General features: G+C 40.0%; 1 protein-coding gene across 1 annotated transcript in view; it reads right to left on the reverse strand.

Annotated features, from left to right (window-relative positions):
- Positions 1-1,169: 1,169 nt before the first annotated feature.
- The window catches only part of si:ch211-269c21.2 (carbohydrate sulfotransferase 8), a 49,261-nt gene continuing 32,098 nt past the window's right edge, over positions 1,170-18,332 (reverse strand). The window contains exons 3-4 of the mRNA XM_066648941.1: positions 3,464-3,504; positions 1,170-2,987 (exon numbers count right to left, since the gene is read on the reverse strand). Coding sequence (XP_066505038.1) covers positions 1,989-2,987; positions 3,464-3,504 — 1,040 coding nt within the window. The 3' untranslated portion in view covers positions 1,170-1,988. The remainder of the gene's footprint in view (positions 2,988-3,463; positions 3,505-18,332) is intronic.

Here is an 18,332-nt window from a genome sequence, read left to right on the forward strand (position 1 = left end):
CTGTCTTGCCTTTGTTCCATGAACTAGTTTAACGAGCTGCTTTACTGTAGTTTCTCCATAATTAAGTAGCATTACTAGGTAATGTGAATATGGATTTCATTTTCCTCGCTGAGTTAGGTAATCATAACGATCACATGGTTAAGGGGTGTTGTGAGCTGGACTCTCAAAAATGAAGTGTGTGTAACCCCCAAGGATCAAACAGTGGACCCTTGGATTAAAGTAAAATTAATAATAAACAAAAGTTTCCTGACAACGACACGTAAACTCAGTGGATAATGATGCTTTGCTATAAATATCAGGCCATGAGTCTCCTTTTGAAAATGTCTTCAAGTGTAGGATTCTGAGAAGCAGGACAGTTGTATTTTTCTTTGTTCTATAACCTTCATGACAAATAGCAGCTGATTTGATGTGCCCTTTGAGTCCCACAATCTGAGATGTCAGAGCCTGGGGCTTTCCCTCAGAGAGAGAGGGAGGGGTAATAAGGGGAGTGAGGTGGGGTGGAAAGGCCCTATATGCCTCAGGGAAGGGGAGAGGGGAGAAATGTACTTGAGCAAAAGAGAGGGGGAGGGAGGCTAAGATGTTGCTGCTGATGTAGAGAAACCCTCCTATTTCTGCAACATTTCAGACCGGTTCCTGTAGCGTCACGTGTAGCGTTTAGTGATGTTTTTGGCTTGTTTTAAAATCTGCTTTTCAAAATATGGCCACACGGTGGCGTTGAATAGTCTTCTAAACCCACAAGGTTTCTAAATTCCTGAGTAGTTGTGTCTATAAGATGTCAATAAAACTTGTCAGCATTTTTTAACACGAAACATTATATGGGGCTGACCCAACAGTTTAGCGCCTGTAAACGCTCTCACACAGAAAGTATTTACTGGAAATGGCCCTGAATTTTAATAATTGCAGATGCTTGATACGTTGTTTCGGAATAGCTATGAAGTATGTTTTTGGCCTAAAATTGTATTTTTTAAGTCTGTTCACATGGTGTACATGGCACAAGGGCTACATGTTGTAAGGCACTTCTATAGGCAAAGAATTAGTTTTTCAGATTTAATACCAATTAAATTAATCTACTTTAAGTTACATTTGGATTCCATCCCTGGATTTAAAGCAGTACAAATATTGCAGGTCAGTTGACAATCATCCATTTTATTTCAAAACAACGGTCTATATCAAAAACATTTAAAGGTGTTGTTGATTTCTTGGTTGTCCGGATCCCAGTTGAACACGAATCATCCGTAGAGTTTCACATCACACGACACTACAACAGTCTTGTTGAATTATACCCAAAAACTTTATTTGGTTGAAAGCCCCTGTTCTGGAAACTTGTGAAGTAATCTCATATTGACACAAGATCATTAAGAGTAAAAAGGCAATGGCACAGAGATAATACACCAACGTTAACATTAAGACCACACAGTTACTGTAGGAGGTACAGGCCGAGTCTGCACATTATTCAGTATTTCCCTGAACCCTCTCAGAAATCCCATTCCTAAATTTAAAGTCTGGATAAGAGCGCACTGGTTGGCAGCACACTGTAAGGCTGAAGGCATGCTACACCAGGTTTTAGGGGCTGTATTGAGCACTAGTTAAACATTCCTCTGAATGAGTAGCACTTGTTCTATTTCTATGACAAATACCAGGAATCTTTTATTACCAGCTCATTAAAGTCACTTGTAACATTGCAACCCGCAAACTGTTACAAAGTGACAGACGTTCAGCAGCTGCGTTCAGCTTGTATTGGAATTTATCGTTACGTTTTACTGTACATAATTTTTTTAAGGAGGTGATTGGATACGCACCCAAAAAAGATTTGCTCTGAGAATACTGCAATGTGAGTGCAAGTTCCAGCCTGCCATTGTTTACCCAATTTTATAGATACAAATTTGAACCAAACCTAAAAAAATAATTTTTTTGCAATTATGAAACAAAACACCAACAGTACACCTACAGTAAGTTAAGAGTTGTCAGTATATACAGTCACAGACGCCTCAGTACAAATCTGCAAATGGCTTGGAATAGTTAAACATTAAATAATCCATATAGTATAAGTCATAGGTTCTCTGTCTCTCTGATAAGTCCAGCCGAGAGAAGTATTCCTGTGTGATTCGTGAAGAAGTCCTCTCTGCCTTTGGGTTCCTGTCTTTAAAGCTCGGGAAGGTGAGGTTAGCTGGGGCTCCGATGTGCCTCAGGAGGAAATTGGCCTCTTCCTCTATTGTCTCAAATTTGCCGATGAAATCATAGTCTATGAGGCAAGGGCTGCACAGCTGCACCACTGGCTCCCAGTGGATGTCCATGCCCACCGGCCGGTGGACATCCAGTAGGTACTGGACGAACTCCTTGAAAGTCACCCCCTCTCCTGTACGTAAGGCTAACTTTGAAGCGTTACTTCTATACTTGGAGATAATGGGTTTTCCAAACACTGGGTGATAGTAGGAATTTGGGCTCTCAAATTTGTCCCGGAAAGCTGACACAAGCCTCTCAAAGGGTTCCCTCAGGAATAGCACTTTTCTGTAGGTCTCTAGGCGACGAAGGATGCCTTGGTGGCTGAAGGAGTCCAGCCGCTTCAGGTGATTCCCATAGTGCACCTGCTCGTGTGGGATCTCTCCTGTGGAGGATGCCTCGCCCTGAAGGACCATCAGGACACGTTTCCAGTTGGAGCAGCCAGCTTTGGGCACTTCGCAGTACAGCAGCTTATAAGTGTCCTCCACATAGATGCGGGACACGTGCTGGCGGTTCACCAACCGCATCCGACTGTTGCTGCTTCTGTACTTAGCACATACTTCTCTCATCTGCCGCCGACGGGACTGCTGGATCTTGGTCAGTCTTCTGATGTTCTCCGCTTGACCATAAAGGCCACCTCTGGGCTGTTTAAGGACTGAAGGGATCTTCAGGAGGAGTTTGCGATGGTTCTTGGTGATCTGTGCCTGGAGCTTCACTGGATGGACAGAAGCCTGGGGGTCAGCGTCCAGACAATGAGGGCACTGTTCCTGAAAAAAAAAAAAACTATATTAATTAAGGGTCAGGTACATAGTAATGTAGTAAGTACATTTTTAAAACTAGTCTCATTATTCACTATTGATGCTATTGTGCAAAGAATGTAATAATAATTATAACTGTAATAAGTTTCGATTTTACAAAGCCTTTAGTTTGCAGAAAAATGTCTTACAAAAAATGATTTTTTAAGTTACGTTTTGGAGAAAAGCGGTTTTGTTAGAGACTGATGATGTGTAGTGTGTTTTTGAGGAAAGAGAATTGTAGTTAAATAGAGATATTAAGGAAAGGCATTGATAACTGGAATGTAGCACTGACTGGAATTGAGAAATCTATCAAAGTTCAAACGCCAAGACAGAATTTTCCCAAAGTAAACCACACTGCGGCGCTGTTGTGCTGCTGAATTCAGAGCAAGAGAACCCCCTCAGGCTGCCATTGTGATTTTCAAGTCGTGCAGGAAATCTGAGCTTACCTTACTCTCCACCTGCCCATGAGGGAATATGAGCTTTGCACCTATACAGAAGAAAAAAATACATGTTAATTAAAGAAATATTACTGTTTAAAAGCACTTACAGCTTAAACCCAAAGGTACCTCTCGTCTTGATCCGTATCTGTAGCAACAGTGGCGTCTCAATTTTAGAACAAATCCTAAACCTTGTTTTGCTCTTCACAGTTTGTCAGTAATTCATTAATTAGAATGAAATCTTTACTGTGTTTTCAGCTTCTCACCAGCAGTTACAGTTTTTGGTTCTTCAACAATAGATTTTCAGTTTGTTGCCATCAGAAATCAGCAGAAGGACAACTAACAATTGCTGCAAACCATGTGAATGAGGTGAGTGACCCCTGCTGTATCTAAATACTGCTTTTGGGAATACTATGCATGATTCATTGGGCTAAATAACCAGTTACCGCTTCCTTTTCAGTGCAGCATTACATTTAATATGTGTTTTTAAGCAGGAAACTGATTTTTCACTGATGTATGTAAAATACCTGTTTGGATGATTATAGCGCTCGTAATGTTATTATTATAGAGGCTTTGATGAATAGAAATGATTGGAAATTTAAGTTTCTTGTGTTTTATTTGCCCCATGCATGGTGAGGTTTGGGCTGAAAAAATAAACAGAAAGCAATCGAAAAATAAATCGGCCAAGGCACAAAAATGATGGAGGTACCCCTACTTTGAAAATCACTCAAACATTCAATACACTTCAAAAATAAATAAATAAATAATCTACTAAACTAGTGAAAAACTGTTGTTCCATTCAAATTGTTGGTTTATACCCTCTGTAATTACAGACTTCACAGAAATTATTTTTCTGTTTAAGCAGTTAATAAAAATGAAAAATGAGCACCTATAGAGTAATTGTAAGGTACACAGCGGCCCCTAAGACTACTGTTATACATTTTACACTGCTTTGGAAAACATAATGTACTTATACTGCTACTTTTCTCCGACAGTACAGTCGGTGGGCAGTTGCTTAAAGAACAGATATCGACTGATCGAGATCAGGCTGAAAGACCCTTTATTGCTGCTTTAGAGACGTGGTCTGTCTCATTCTGGATGTGTATATATTCTAAAGCTGCGTTTAAATAAAACCCATCATGAGACAATGTAAAACGCTGAAGCCGCTTATTTGTTCTTCATCAGCTGGTAGATATGGCAAAGGGAAAGGGCATGCAGACAGACTGAAGCAGAACAAGGCAGAGGGAGGCTGCCTCCCACAGCCCACGCTAATGTTTATATGCCACTGCTTACTACAGCTTCCAGATGGCAAGCCAGCAGCATCAGCAACATCACCTCAACAGCAAGGTTATTGTATGCAAAACAAAAGGTGTGTGTGCGCACAAAAAGAAAAATCACTCCTTCACTTTATTTGCATTTATCGTAGTCAACAACAGCTAAAGGAACGCTCCAGGAAAGGAGAAAGGGATGGAGTAAGTTCTGGGTAAAGGCGATTAGGGCACATTTAAAAAAAAAAATGATTGAATTTTCTCCTTCATCTGCTGACATTTGCTTTTCACTTTTGCAAGTGTGTCTAAAAATGTAATAACTCTCCAGTGCCGCGTGAGCAGAGCCAGTAGAGCCCCCTCCTTCCCAGCTGTTCTTCAATAGCGGCCCCTTTGGACAAACCTCGCTGCCTCTCAAGGACTGTGCCAGAGGGGCTGAGATTAGAGCAAGACCTGAGCCCACCGCACTAACATCTCAGTGCCCTGACACTGACCTCCATAGGCCCAGAGACAGCTATTGATTAGACGCCAAAGCTGTGGACACTCCTCAGTGATAGATTCATTACAGCTGAAGCTGACATACTGTGGAGTGGACAGGGCTGACAGAAGCAAGCTGTTAATTCATGGGGACAAGGGTTTACCAGGAAGGATCTCCACACACTCCTTTCAGCTTTGTGTTCTTCCTCTGTGACCCATGAACAATCTCCTACTCTCCTAAAGCATAACCATTCATTTAACCAATTAATTTACACTTATGGGATTTGGCAGATGTTCTTAATGTTCTTAATGCTCTTGGAGCTCCCTCCAACCTCAGGGGGCATGGTGGCGCTGCAGGTATTCTCACTGTCTCACAGCTTCTGGGTCCTGGGGTTGTGGGTTTGAGCCCCACTCAGGGTGACTGTGAGGCCCAAAAACCAAACAAAGTGTCCATAGGTGGGAGTGAATGTATGAAAGCTGGGAATCAGACTGTAGTCCATCTGTTGCTCTGCATACTTTATTTCCCCCCGGTGACCCTATTTTTAAATTCTTATTATTTGACTATTTGTAAAACCAGTTTAAGGATTTAAACTGTGATTGAATCAGGTTTAACCAAGTACGTTTGGCATTTTAACATTTTAGACAGATTGAAGACATCACCACTGTAAAATACGGTACATAGATTAATACACTGACTGAAAAATCTTGAACAATTCAAAACCCTCTTCCATTTAAGATTCTTCTGAGAAGCTCCCCTTTTCCTTGATGCAGCTTTACACACTCTTGGCTTCCCCTCAAGCAGCTTCATGAGGAGCCACCTGGGATGTGTATCCAACAGTCTTGAAGAAGATCCACATATGCTGGCTGCTAAGAGCTACTTTTCAGAGCATTAAAAAAAAATCATACACATGCATCTGTTTCAGTGTCTTAAAAGAAAATGGAAGCACTTATGCATGTGTGTTTAAAATGATCATGCATGCGATCAGATCTGTCAAAACAAATGCCGTATTGGAAAGAGATTTTCCTGTATTGAGGAAACACAAACTATGGTTACTCGCTGTCCTCTCGTACTCGAGAGATTTTGAATTTCAAAGGGAATCTACAACATATTCATGATATTTCCCCCACTTTTATTCATAGATGCACAGCCCTGCTGGTATGCCTGGATCTCAGCATAATACCCGTCACAGCATATTATCTTTTTTAATCTAACAGCCCAACCATGGGCCCCACCTATAGCTTAGCTTTGGGCTAACAGAAACTGTGGTAAACATAAAAACAGAAAGCAGGGAGTCTATTCTCCTGTTGATGCTTTTATAACAGAGTAATGGAACAGTTTGTTGTCTAACAACAGGTTTTCTCCACTGAAGCTCAGGGATCAGACCATTAGCGCTAAAAGTTAAGCGATTACATTTTAAAGCTAGGTGATTAGATGGAGAATGCCACTGAGGGAGAACAGGGTCATGTGGAGCAAGCCTCTAGATGTTTCACACAGGAGGGCACTCAACAACAGTTACTGATAAATGTTCTGTAGCACAACATTGGTGTGTATGGGCAGTCTGTCATGTGGGAGACTGAGTGAGTAATGTCAGCAAATGGAGGAACCCAGGAATAGTACAGATAATGTGTGTTAACACCTTAAATCCCAAGGCTTTTTTTCTTAGCCTTTTTTTTCTTTTCCTGAAACAGTGCACTTCATTATGTGCAATAACCCTATGACTACTGATAACTCCTGGCCATTTGAGTGCACTGGTCACGTGCACATTGTAAAATCTAAACGGTACATTTTCAAATTTTGAGTTATATGATTAACTGACACAGTGAAAGACACATTCATCTGCTGATAACACACTATTACAAGTTAAAAGTTCAAACTCAATATGTATGTAAGTTTTTTTTTTAAATAAAGAACATTATTTAAAGAGTAGTTTATAAATCATTAATAATTATATTAAGAAAAACATAGTATGCAACAATAGCACTGAATATTTATAATGCCTAGTGTTTGAGGGGAATGAGCCAAAGACTTCAGCACATCTGCTGACTCTGGAAGTTCTCTGAGGAGTGTCAGATCAGAGCTATGTCTGAACTACACAAGGTAACACTTCTGAACAGAGACTGCAGCAAAACCTAACTCGGCATACTGCTTCAGTTCAACTCTCTCACAGCTTAGAGAATAACTAAGAATATCCGCTGCAGAAACATGGACTCATGAGCACCTTTAAAATGATGCTTACAGTGTGTGTGTGTGTGTGTGTTTACAGTGTTAAATACACCTTTATCTCAACTTTCATTGAGTGTATTTGAATTTGTGAAAACACTGGACATATTTAATCTGTGTCTTTGTCAGATTCATCTCTTTGTATGTAAGTTCACTATGCTGCTGTTTTCCACTTATGTAACTAACCTCTAACCTTATGTGGGCCTATAAATCCCCACAACAAACTTTCAGAGGTGCTGCACCTTATTGTCTTTGCTTAAGTCCCAGTAAAACCCTGCTAAAGGTCACTGTGTGGAGTTTGCTGTGTTCTTGCTGTGTCTGTATGGGTTTCCTCCAAATGTCGTTTGTGTTCCACAGTCCAAAGCACATGTTGGTAGGTGGATTGGCTATTGAATAGTATCCATAAGCAAGAGTGTGTTATGCCCTGTGATGAATTATTGCCCATCCAGGCTGTATTTTAGTGGCATTACTTGTTTGAAGGCAGTATGGCAGTTTTCCATTACTCTTCATCACAGGCGCCACAGTATCTCAAACACTGCAATAGTTTCTGACTGATGAAGTGTTGACTTCAGAGAGGCAGGGGTCTGATTTTATCCACATTCGACAGAATAAACAAAAAAAAGATATTCCTCTCTCTGTCTCTGAAAGGGAAATTGACAACCAGAGAGAAAGATACATATGCAACTGCTTCTTAATAAACAACTGGAGAAAGAAAATATCAGAATGCCAGTCAGTGAGTGATACGCAGTCTGATGACTTTTTAAATATTAAAATGTTTGTTTCCAAGAAATGCCACAAGTTGGTAGTATATATGTGATAAATTGCACATAATGTGTGGAATTTAGCTTCTGTAACTGTTTCATCCTCATCACAATTGCAGTGGGTTTGGAACCTACCTAGAAACACTGGCAAGAACACACACTGGACGAGGAGCCAGTCCGCCACAGGGCATCACCTACTCACCCAGTCAATCACACACTCACACAGGTGAAGACTTACGCACATACCATCATGATTTTTCTGGATTATGGGAGGAGACCCCCACACAAACAGACCAAAATCTGAACAAAAATAAAAATGATTTAAAGTATCAAGCCCACAATCTTTCCATAGACTGAAATCCTCTGGGTTTTTATCTGCTTACAAGTACACTGTCCCACAAAATGTACAGAACTCTCTTGTAAGGGAAAATCAAAGAAAAGATCTCTTTTATCCTGTAGTTTTTCCTAGAAACTATGAGATCAAATTGAAAGACAAAGGAGACTTTTGTTTAAGTCTCTGCTGCTCCGAGATTTCTCCTGAGATAGAGCCCAGGAATCTTGCATTGGTCTCCTCTTTAGTGTTGGTGGAGCTTTCAGTAAAGTCTCAGACTGGGCTCAGGTTTACTGGGATAATAACTTGTTTGTTTATCCGCAACCCCTCTACAGACAGGAACGCAACCAATTCTCCTTCAACAATAAGAACCTTCTCAGTTTTGAAGATGTAACTAGCAAAATAATTTTTAGTTGTGGGGCCAGTTGGTTGAAATCTCTCATGTCTGGGATGGACTTTAGTACATTTATTTTGTGGCTAGATCGCAGCAGTTACATTGGTGCCATTCTCTGTCCTTAAGAAAAGACAGTTACAAAAGTGACATTCTCTGTCCCCAAGAAAAGACAGTTATTCAGTGACTTTGTAAGTTGTGTTACCTGTTTATTCATTCATTCTCTGTTCCAGCCTTTCCAGCGTCGTGGTGGGTCTGGAGGAAACCCACACAGATACAGGGAAAACCAAACTCTTCACAGACCCAGGGCCTCCAAATCCTGGAGCAATGTAGCAGCGACACTACCTACACGTTCATTATGCCAGACTTTGGACTCGAAAGAAGACCGTGCCTGCCTGACTTTACTTTTCTTCACCATATGTGTGCCCTATACATTTTATTGTATAGGAACACACCCTTGTATGGGGGGCTAGTCCTTTGCAGGATGACACACACTCAAAGCTTCACTCACATACTCACACCTATGACCACTTTTGATTAGTCAATCCACCTTCCAACATGTGTTTTTCAGCAGCGGGAGAAAATTGGAACACCCTACATTAATATTTATTACATTTATGAAATATATTTAACTTAATATGCTGTGAGGAGTTTGGTGTGTTCTCCCTGTGTCTGTGTGGGTTTCCTCCGTGTGCTCCGGTTTCCTCCCACAGTCCAAAAACTGTTGGTAGGTGGATTGGAGACTCAAAAGTGTCTTTATGTGTGAGTGTGTGTTGCACTGTGAAGCACTGGTGCCCCCTCCAGGGTGTGTTTCCACCTTGCAACCAGTGATTCCGGGTAGACTCTGGACCCACTTTGACCCTGAACTGGATAAGCGATTACAGACAATGAATGAATGAATAATTTAATATATTAATTGTATTAAATGGATTTATTTGTTAAAATGTCTTATTTTACTACAAATATAACAGTTTCAAACATTCTGAAGAAGCAAAAAAAAAAAACATTTGCTTATTTTGTAAACAACAGTAATTTACCAAGATTCTGATTTTGTATGAAATTTATAATGTAGCTTATAAATGTAGTGTGTGCATATAAACAGCAAAAGTAAAACAAATATACAAGAAGTAAATTTAAACTTCGCTTGAAATAACAAAACAAGTCCAAAATAGATATTATTAGTCAGTGTAGTGTTACTGCTCGGGAAGGCTTTGGAACTCTTTGATTTGCCTCATTCTCAACCGGGTGCTTCTACTAGAGATTTGTTGTGTTTGCCCCTTTTGTTGGTACAGGTCTCTTTGTACATCTGATATTTGGTAACCAAAGTACTTCCACACAACTGAAGTCACTCCTCTTTTGGAGCAAGTTCTTTCACAGCAGAGCGACTTCTCACCGTACTTGTCGCTGTGCCTAAATGACTCATGTAATGAATGCACGCCATGTTACACATAACTGCATGTCCTCATCACGTGAACAAGCCAGAATATCACTATTATCACTATATTGACTTTTTATCGTTTTGAAAATTATAGCAATATTATCGGGAACAATACGATATGGCACAGCCCTAATCACCACATCAGTATTTTGCCCCAACCGTACTTACAATGAGATATGTGTCTTTGTAGCCTTTTACACAGTGTTTCATTTTCTGACTCACTGTTGATTTAACACTGTTCTTCACCTTGGGGAAGTGCTAGAGGACAGAGTAGTATCACACATCAAGCCACAGGTTCCTAAAACAACAGTGAGGCTAATTTTAGCCGTTGTCATCTGTCAACACGTATGCTGACAGGTACAGGGTGTATAAGCCAAAGTGGAGCAGATGCACAGTCCTTTTCATGAGCCGCAAAAGCAATGTGAAAAGCCTGTCAGAAGGAAACTCTTATTTGTATGCGTGATTTATGTGAGAAGCATCATGCCTTTTACTAGAAGCTAAAATAAACAGATCACCATGAATGGGTATCATATGTATTGGGTATTGTGTAACCAACTGATTATTTTGAGGTTAATCAATAACTAATAAAGTAAGTAATGTTCAGCCAGATTATTCATCAGGGAGAAATCAAAAAAGTCTCAGTGATTTTATTTTTCTGTAATAAAGTGTCCTCCCATTTCTTTCAGTTTTCCCAACAAATCTCCGGGGACACTTTTCTACCACTAGAAAGGTCAGTCTTAGAAGTTGGTTTCTGTTTGTCAAGATTCTGATAATCCAAAAAACATTGCACTAAATAGAGGTCGGAAAACCAGGAGCTTTACTGTTTTAGAAATTTTGAAATTCTTTTATTTTATCAGCAATGGCACATCCTTTCAGGCCCATAGTGAAGGATGTGATTTAAATGTATTTATTTTTGTTTGTTTTTTGGCAGCACGGTGGCACAGCAGGTAGTATCACAGTTACACAGTTCCAGGTGACTGTCTATGAGGAGTTAAGTGAGTTCTCCCCGTGTCTGCATAGGTTTCCTCCAGGTGTTCTGGTTTCCTCACTTTTCCCAAATGACACGTTGGTAGGTGGATTGGCGACTCAAAGGTGTCTGTATGTGTGAGTGTGTGTTGCACTGTGAAGCACTGGTGCCCTCTCCAGGGTGTGTTCCTGCGCCCAGTGATTCCAGCTAGGCTCCGGACCCACCGCGACCCTGAATAAGCGGTTACTGAATAACTGGATACAGTTACGGTTACAGACAATGAATGATTGTTTTTTTGTTGTTTTTTTGGAGGGGGGATGTCAGAAGTGATTTTCTTTTTATCTGAAACATCTGGGACAGATTTGGTAGTCTGTAACAATTAAAAAAATCTTCAGTGTATAATTTTTCTGTGTTTATTTACATTATTTCATATGAATATCATTTAATATTCCATTAATATCATGATTAACCTGTAATTACATGAAAAAAGACTTATGATAAAATATTTATTTATAAAATAAAGGCTGGTCACTCAAAAATTAAAAAATAAATAAGTTCAATAAATTGGAGATGCGTGGTGTGGCAAAAATTGGAACAATGTGGAACAATGATGGCCCTAATAAAAACCTAATCCGGTTCCTGCATGAGAAAAGCTTAATGAACCTTGAAATGCAGAATCAATATGAGGTCTTATGTGGTATCAGACTAACTGCATTTCTGACAGAGGAAACAAAGCAGATGGTGTGGTGTGTAGATGTGTGTTTCACACACACAAGACACTGCAATGTCTCCAATGCAGGCAAAGCCTAATCTTAGAAACTCCAGCCATCATTCGCTTGAGTGTGTCAGCATGGGGGTTTCTATTCATGTCTGTGTCTCCCAGAATGCGTGTCACAAAAGAGGTGGGTGTATGTTGTGTTTGTGTGTGTGAAGACGGCTCTGTTGTAGAGATGTCAAGATGTAGAGACGGCTGAGGAAAATGCTACAAAATTTTAACTTTCTGTATAACATTTCCTCTTAGCGTCAATGTTACATTGTAAAATGATCCAAGAAGTAATACATGTTACAATTAATATAATTTGTTATATACCATTCAATACCGTCATCACAAAAACAATCATCTCCACAATGATAACTTTACAACAAAGGGACAAAATATATCCCCATTCCACAAGTTAACACAGTGCCCTGGGGTTTTAAATAAAACTGGTAAGTCTCGTTCAGAACGAAATGAGAATTAATCAAAGCTCAGCTCAGTGCGAGAGCACAGAAGTGAGGAAGCGAAGCTGTGTTTTTTTTTTAGCCATTTTCACTCTGTTCTCTTTCTTCTCCATTTTGTTTTCATCATATTTAATCAGTATACTTATTCCTCTGAGCTTGTTGTGTTTGTTGTTGTCGTTAACCTTGTCTTTGAGCTCTCACATAAACAGAGGTCCAGCGCCGTGATTGGAGAGACTCAGACGAGGAGGCAGTCCTAAAATGTCTGAACTTTACATAAGAGGCAGCACAAAAATAGGAACAGCTCATTATATCTGAATTAGGCAGCCCACAAAACAAAATAAGTGAGTTATTTTATTTCAGTAGTTGGGTTGGTAGGCTCCTGTGCACTGAACAAGTGTTTTTTTTTACATGTCATAAAATGTTATAATTGTTTCATAACACATTGCAGAATGACAAATAAATGCAGGTCTACATTATTGTTTTACATTTAATTCATTACAAAGCTCCTTATGGTGCTGCAGGTTTACTGTGACAGCAGGCCTTTACAGCTTCCCACATTTTCTACACAACACTGAAAATAATCTTAAAGTCTAAACTGTTTTACAGGTTCATTAGTTACGGAACAACACCACTGCTCTAAGATTAGCAAATGGTACCTAAAGCTAGTCTAAATGTGGTACTACACAGTTAATCGTATGTTCATTTTATCACAGTAACATGTAATATAAAATACAATAAATGGCACCTGCCTAATTTAAAGAATATCTGCTGTTTGTCCTATTCGACTCAATTAATAAGCTACAGGTGGGAGACTTTAACAGAGCCAGGAAAATAGCTTATTTTTCTAAATGTCAATCAGAAAAAACATCACAATGATGGGGATGGTGCTGTGTCAATACTCCGTAACCTCTGGCACCCTTGGATTTATGATAAAGGATTCTTTTAGGCAAGCCTGGGAAATGAGCTGCACTTATTCTCTGTGGCAGCTTAAAAACTCCAAAGGGCATACAGGATGTTCTCGTTCTCTCTCTCTCTCTCTCTCTCTCTCTCTCTCTCTCTCTCTCTCTCTCTCTCTGCCTTCATATGAGCACACACTGACAGCCACACAGCCTCTCTACACATCAATATTTATACCTGGCAGACAGAAGAAAAGCAAACACCCCTAGACGCCCAACCAGTTGAGCAGAAAGGGAGGAAAAAAACGACTGAACTGAGAAACAGAAAGAAGGAGTAATGAGCAAATGGCAAAGATGGATGGATTTAGTGACTGATTGACAGACTGGCAGATTCTGAGACTGATTGGATTGTGTGTAGGAGGGGAGGATGAGAGTAAGGATGGGTGGATGTTTGTGGCTGCTCCAAAGGCAGTTTTGAGACCATGGCCTAAAATCAAGGGTAGTCTCAGAGACCTTTCTCTTCCTACCAAACTGTGGTTAAAAAACACAAAAAGTGTGACATTTTGTTTTAATATAGACATTTTAGAGAAAATTTCAACCAGATCAGAGACCGTTTCAATGTATTTTATGGAGATTATACAGTAAAGCACAGTTTACTAACCACATTTTTGAATACAATGTTTATATCAGTATTCACTAAGAGTAACAAAAGCAGCCAAAATGAGATTAAACCTGAACAACAGTCAGGGAAGAAATACACACACACACACATATCCATGGATTGATGGATGGATTTGATTGTTATGAAGATAGTTTACTGTCTGAATTCATTATCTTTTAAACATCTAAGCATGTTTTTTTTTTTTGAAAACTGTGGACATTACTTGATGCAGCAATAAAACTTTGCTCATTCCCAATATTTTGTGCAGATATTCATTTCAGCCGTGCTGTTTAACTTTTTAAGGGCGTGTGGTCTGCTCTTTTATTTGGACTGTGCTGTGGTTCACTTGTTTACTCCTGTTGTTTTGCAGCGGACCCCCTGATGCCGCGGCCGTCTGTCGTGAGCTGCTGTGCTGAAAGTCGTAGTGTGTGTGTGTGTGTGTTTCCTCAGCAGCGTGTGTGCTGCTGCTGATGCGTCCTCCACCCACCACTCTCTCTCTGCAGGAGATCGCACACTCTCCAACTCTTCATTAACTTTATTAACATGCTGCTCCTTCCCTCCTTCTACACCCCCCCCCCCCCCCCTCTCTCTCTCTCTCTCTCTCTCTCTCTCTCTCTCTCTCTCTCTCTCTCTCTCTCTCTCCTTGTATCTTCCCCTGTAACTTCACTAACTCTCAACAGGGCTGAGAGTGTGCGCTCATATGGCCTCACAGCCTGCTAATCTTGTAGAAATAAGCAAACATGATTATGTGAGAGATGCTGGATTTTTATGCTCACAAAACAAATTGGTTGAAATTGAGAGATGAACTAAAAATAGACCAGCAATAGTTTGGCAGCAATATTATTTGATATGAGTAATTTCTCATTCACAGCACATTTAAACAAGCACAGAAATGTTGTGAAGTGCATTTGATACTTTGAGTGCACACTATACTTTTGTTTGTAGGAGATGTTATATTGAATCTGAATTTAATTAAGGAATTTATTAATTTAATGTGATCAAATCATGTTCTGCAGACAGAATAAACATTTATATTTTTGTAATTTCTTTGTTTTATCAAACCATGAAAATAAAAGTCAAAAGGGTAGACTCTGTGGACATTCCATTATCTGTAACCGCTTATCCAATTTAGGGTCGCGGGGGGTCCAGAGCCTACCTGGAATCATCGGGCGCAAGGCGGGAATACACCCTGGAGGGGACGCCAGTCCTTCACAGGGCAACACAGACACACACACATTCACTCACACACACACCTACGGACACTTTCGAGTCGCCAATCCACCTGCAACGTGTGTTTTTTTTGGACTGTGGGAGGAAACCGGAGCACCCGGAGGAAACCCACGCGGACACGGGGAGAACACACCAACTCCTCACAGACAGTCACCCGGAGCGGGAATCGAACCCACAACCTCCAGGCCCCTGGAGCTGTGTGACTGCGACACTACCTGCTGCGCCACCGTGCCGCCTCTGTGGACATTACAAAATATAAATCAAAATGTTCATGTAAGTATTTCACTATGTAACGCAGTATGTATCTATGATTACATAATGAACTGCATGAGATATAAATTAATCAAAGTTAGCCAGCTGTGACCAGGTGCCCAAGAGAAAGCAACTGGCTTCACTCTCTTGGAATAAAATGAGCTTGCCTCTTCCCTCATTACTTTAACAGGGGCATCTGTTAACTGGTGTAACAGAACTGCTGATTACAGTTCTCCTCCCAGTGTGCTGAGGCATCTGATGAGGTTTGTGTGTGCCACCTTCCTCAATGAGTTTTAATTAAGAATTAAATACGTTAGAATTTAGTTAGAATTAAGTTAGAATTAAATACTTTATTTTATTTTAATCACATCTAACTATAAATGAACGTGTTTGGTGTTTCTGTGTTGTCACACGTGTTTCTTTTGCATGGCCCCAATCATCCTCAAAAGCTGCAGGGTTTATTCACATTTGCTGTATAAATTAATAAAATGTGACACGGCATAGAAACCATACTAGCCTAGTGTGCATGTGTAGTTTTTTTGTGAGAACTTTTCAAGTTAAAAATAAAGTTGCCAAAAATGGTGCATTGGAGCCACATCACAGAAAAACCACTTTGGGCTTTCAATTAAAGAAGTAAACAAGATGTTTTCAAAAGACCTCTACATGATGGAAAGGTTCTTTACTGATTAATAAGCCTGAAAGCCAAGAACCGTTTAAGAAGCCTCGTTTTAAAGAGTGCGTTTTTATGCTGCTGTTTTGTTAATGCGCTCACCTGTCTCTCAGGCAGACACACACACGCCGTACACTGTATGATTCACTGCTGAGTCACAAGCAGCTGGAAGCGGGTTACCTCGTGGGACAATACCACACGAAGCCAGGCCTGCTTCTCTTGCTGGCTGAGATGAAGCGATTCAGAGAATGTGAGCGACTACATGTCAGTGGCTGTAAAATGTGAGAAAATATGCCCTACATCTCCAGCACTGATGCTATTCTTGGTGCTTTGTATTACAGCTCTGGCTGCCTGCATGTGCATGCTCTGTGTGGTATGAAATGCATTAACTATTTGACATTAATGATAAGGGTTTCATTTCCCATACTAATCTGCACTTGAGTGAGACGAAAGGTCACCTGCATCTGCTCCCAGACATGATACACACTGGCTAATATCAACACTGAGCTCCTTTCACCAAACAATCATAAAAACCTATCCAATTTCCATACGCTGTTGTTTCCAAGATGCTTAACGTGGCCTTATCCACCTTTTGCTAGCACACATTATATTAAATCTATAATGACTACGGATTGTTCTCTTCACATCATCCCACCAACAAGCCTGGAGTGTTGTGTTGCTTGAAAGACCGGATTTGAGAATTCTGAGTGTGAATGGTGCAGAAATATGTGCTGATGCCTGTATTGACCTTGAGGGCTTTCCTGGGGTAATGGAGCAATCTGGCCTGTTGCATTGCCCAGCTATTCTGTATTCAGACACGTGACGTTTGACTTGACAGTAAATGTCGTTTACTTGCACAATGCTGTTACACGTTGTAGAATGGAATTTTGTTGTTGGGGTGCACAATACTTCATGGAATGATATATAATCAGAAAAGTCAGAAAACTAAACTATTGTCATACTCGCAATGCAGGAATTATGACCAGAATTCACAAACAATAACAAAGAACTCTCTCTTAGCTCACGCATGCATAGTCATTCACTAGTGCTGGGATTTTCCCTTTTTGTAAGGGAGTTTATATTTGTAATTTGGGTCCCTAGGTCCAAGCCAAAGCAGAAAATTATACATTAATTGATTTTAGTCTTGATTTGCTTAGTTTTCAGACTCAGATTAGTTTTGTTATTTAACAAAGATATAAGAAAAAAACCCCAGAAGATATAAACCAAATTCCAGTGCTTATAAAGGCTAAATTTATTACATATATTTGGGACTAAAACCTCTGTCCTAAATGCATTTCATGCTTTTTACACAACAGGAGCCTGTGCTTTCCCCCACAAAGACAAATCAGATTACATCATTGTAATAGACAGTATTCAGCAACTTACTGCTGTTAAACAACAGCAAAAAAAAACTTGCCAACAGATTGTGGACACCTGCTCATCCAACATTTCATCTGTAAGGGATGTTAATATGCAGTTTGTCTTCTGGGAAGACTTTACACTAGGTTTGTACAGACACATTTATTATGTATTGTTTTCTTACTTGCATGGCATGTCATATAATGATTACAGCATAAACATGCTCTAAATGCAGAAGAAGACAACAGTTCATTATTAATACTGTTTCAGAAATTATCAGTTTTATTACAAGTTATAATATTAACCAATAAGTGTCATACCAATGTGTCCTTGGTGATAAGTAATGCCTCTTTTTAATAACACTAATGAGCTGAATGTGCCCTGCTCGCACAGAAAGGGATTTAGCTGAAGAGGCACCATTAAGCAACCTGCTCTGAGCCACAATAAAAGCGAACCATGGAGTGCAGGAAGCTGTTCAACCAAGGTTAGGTCTTGTAAACAAGCTATGAACAAATATATGAAACAAGAAATCTCTTGTCAACAAAATTTCAGCCCTTCCACCGCCTTTCACTCCTCCTGGAACAAGCTCACCTTCGTGTTCTCTAAAGAAAAGTCGTCAGCACCGGAGAACAATTACATCCACTTCTTTCAGAGTTCACCCTCTTTCATCCAGTTTTACAGTGAGACATGAACAAAGTAGCCATGAAGGAATTGTAGAACTCTACAGGAGCCTCAAGG

This window comes from Hoplias malabaricus, chromosome 17 (genome assembly GCF_029633855.1).
Source record: "Hoplias malabaricus isolate fHopMal1 chromosome 17, fHopMal1.hap1, whole genome shotgun sequence".
In the NCBI taxonomy this organism is placed as follows: domain Eukaryota; kingdom Metazoa; phylum Chordata; class Actinopteri; order Characiformes; family Erythrinidae; genus Hoplias; species Hoplias malabaricus.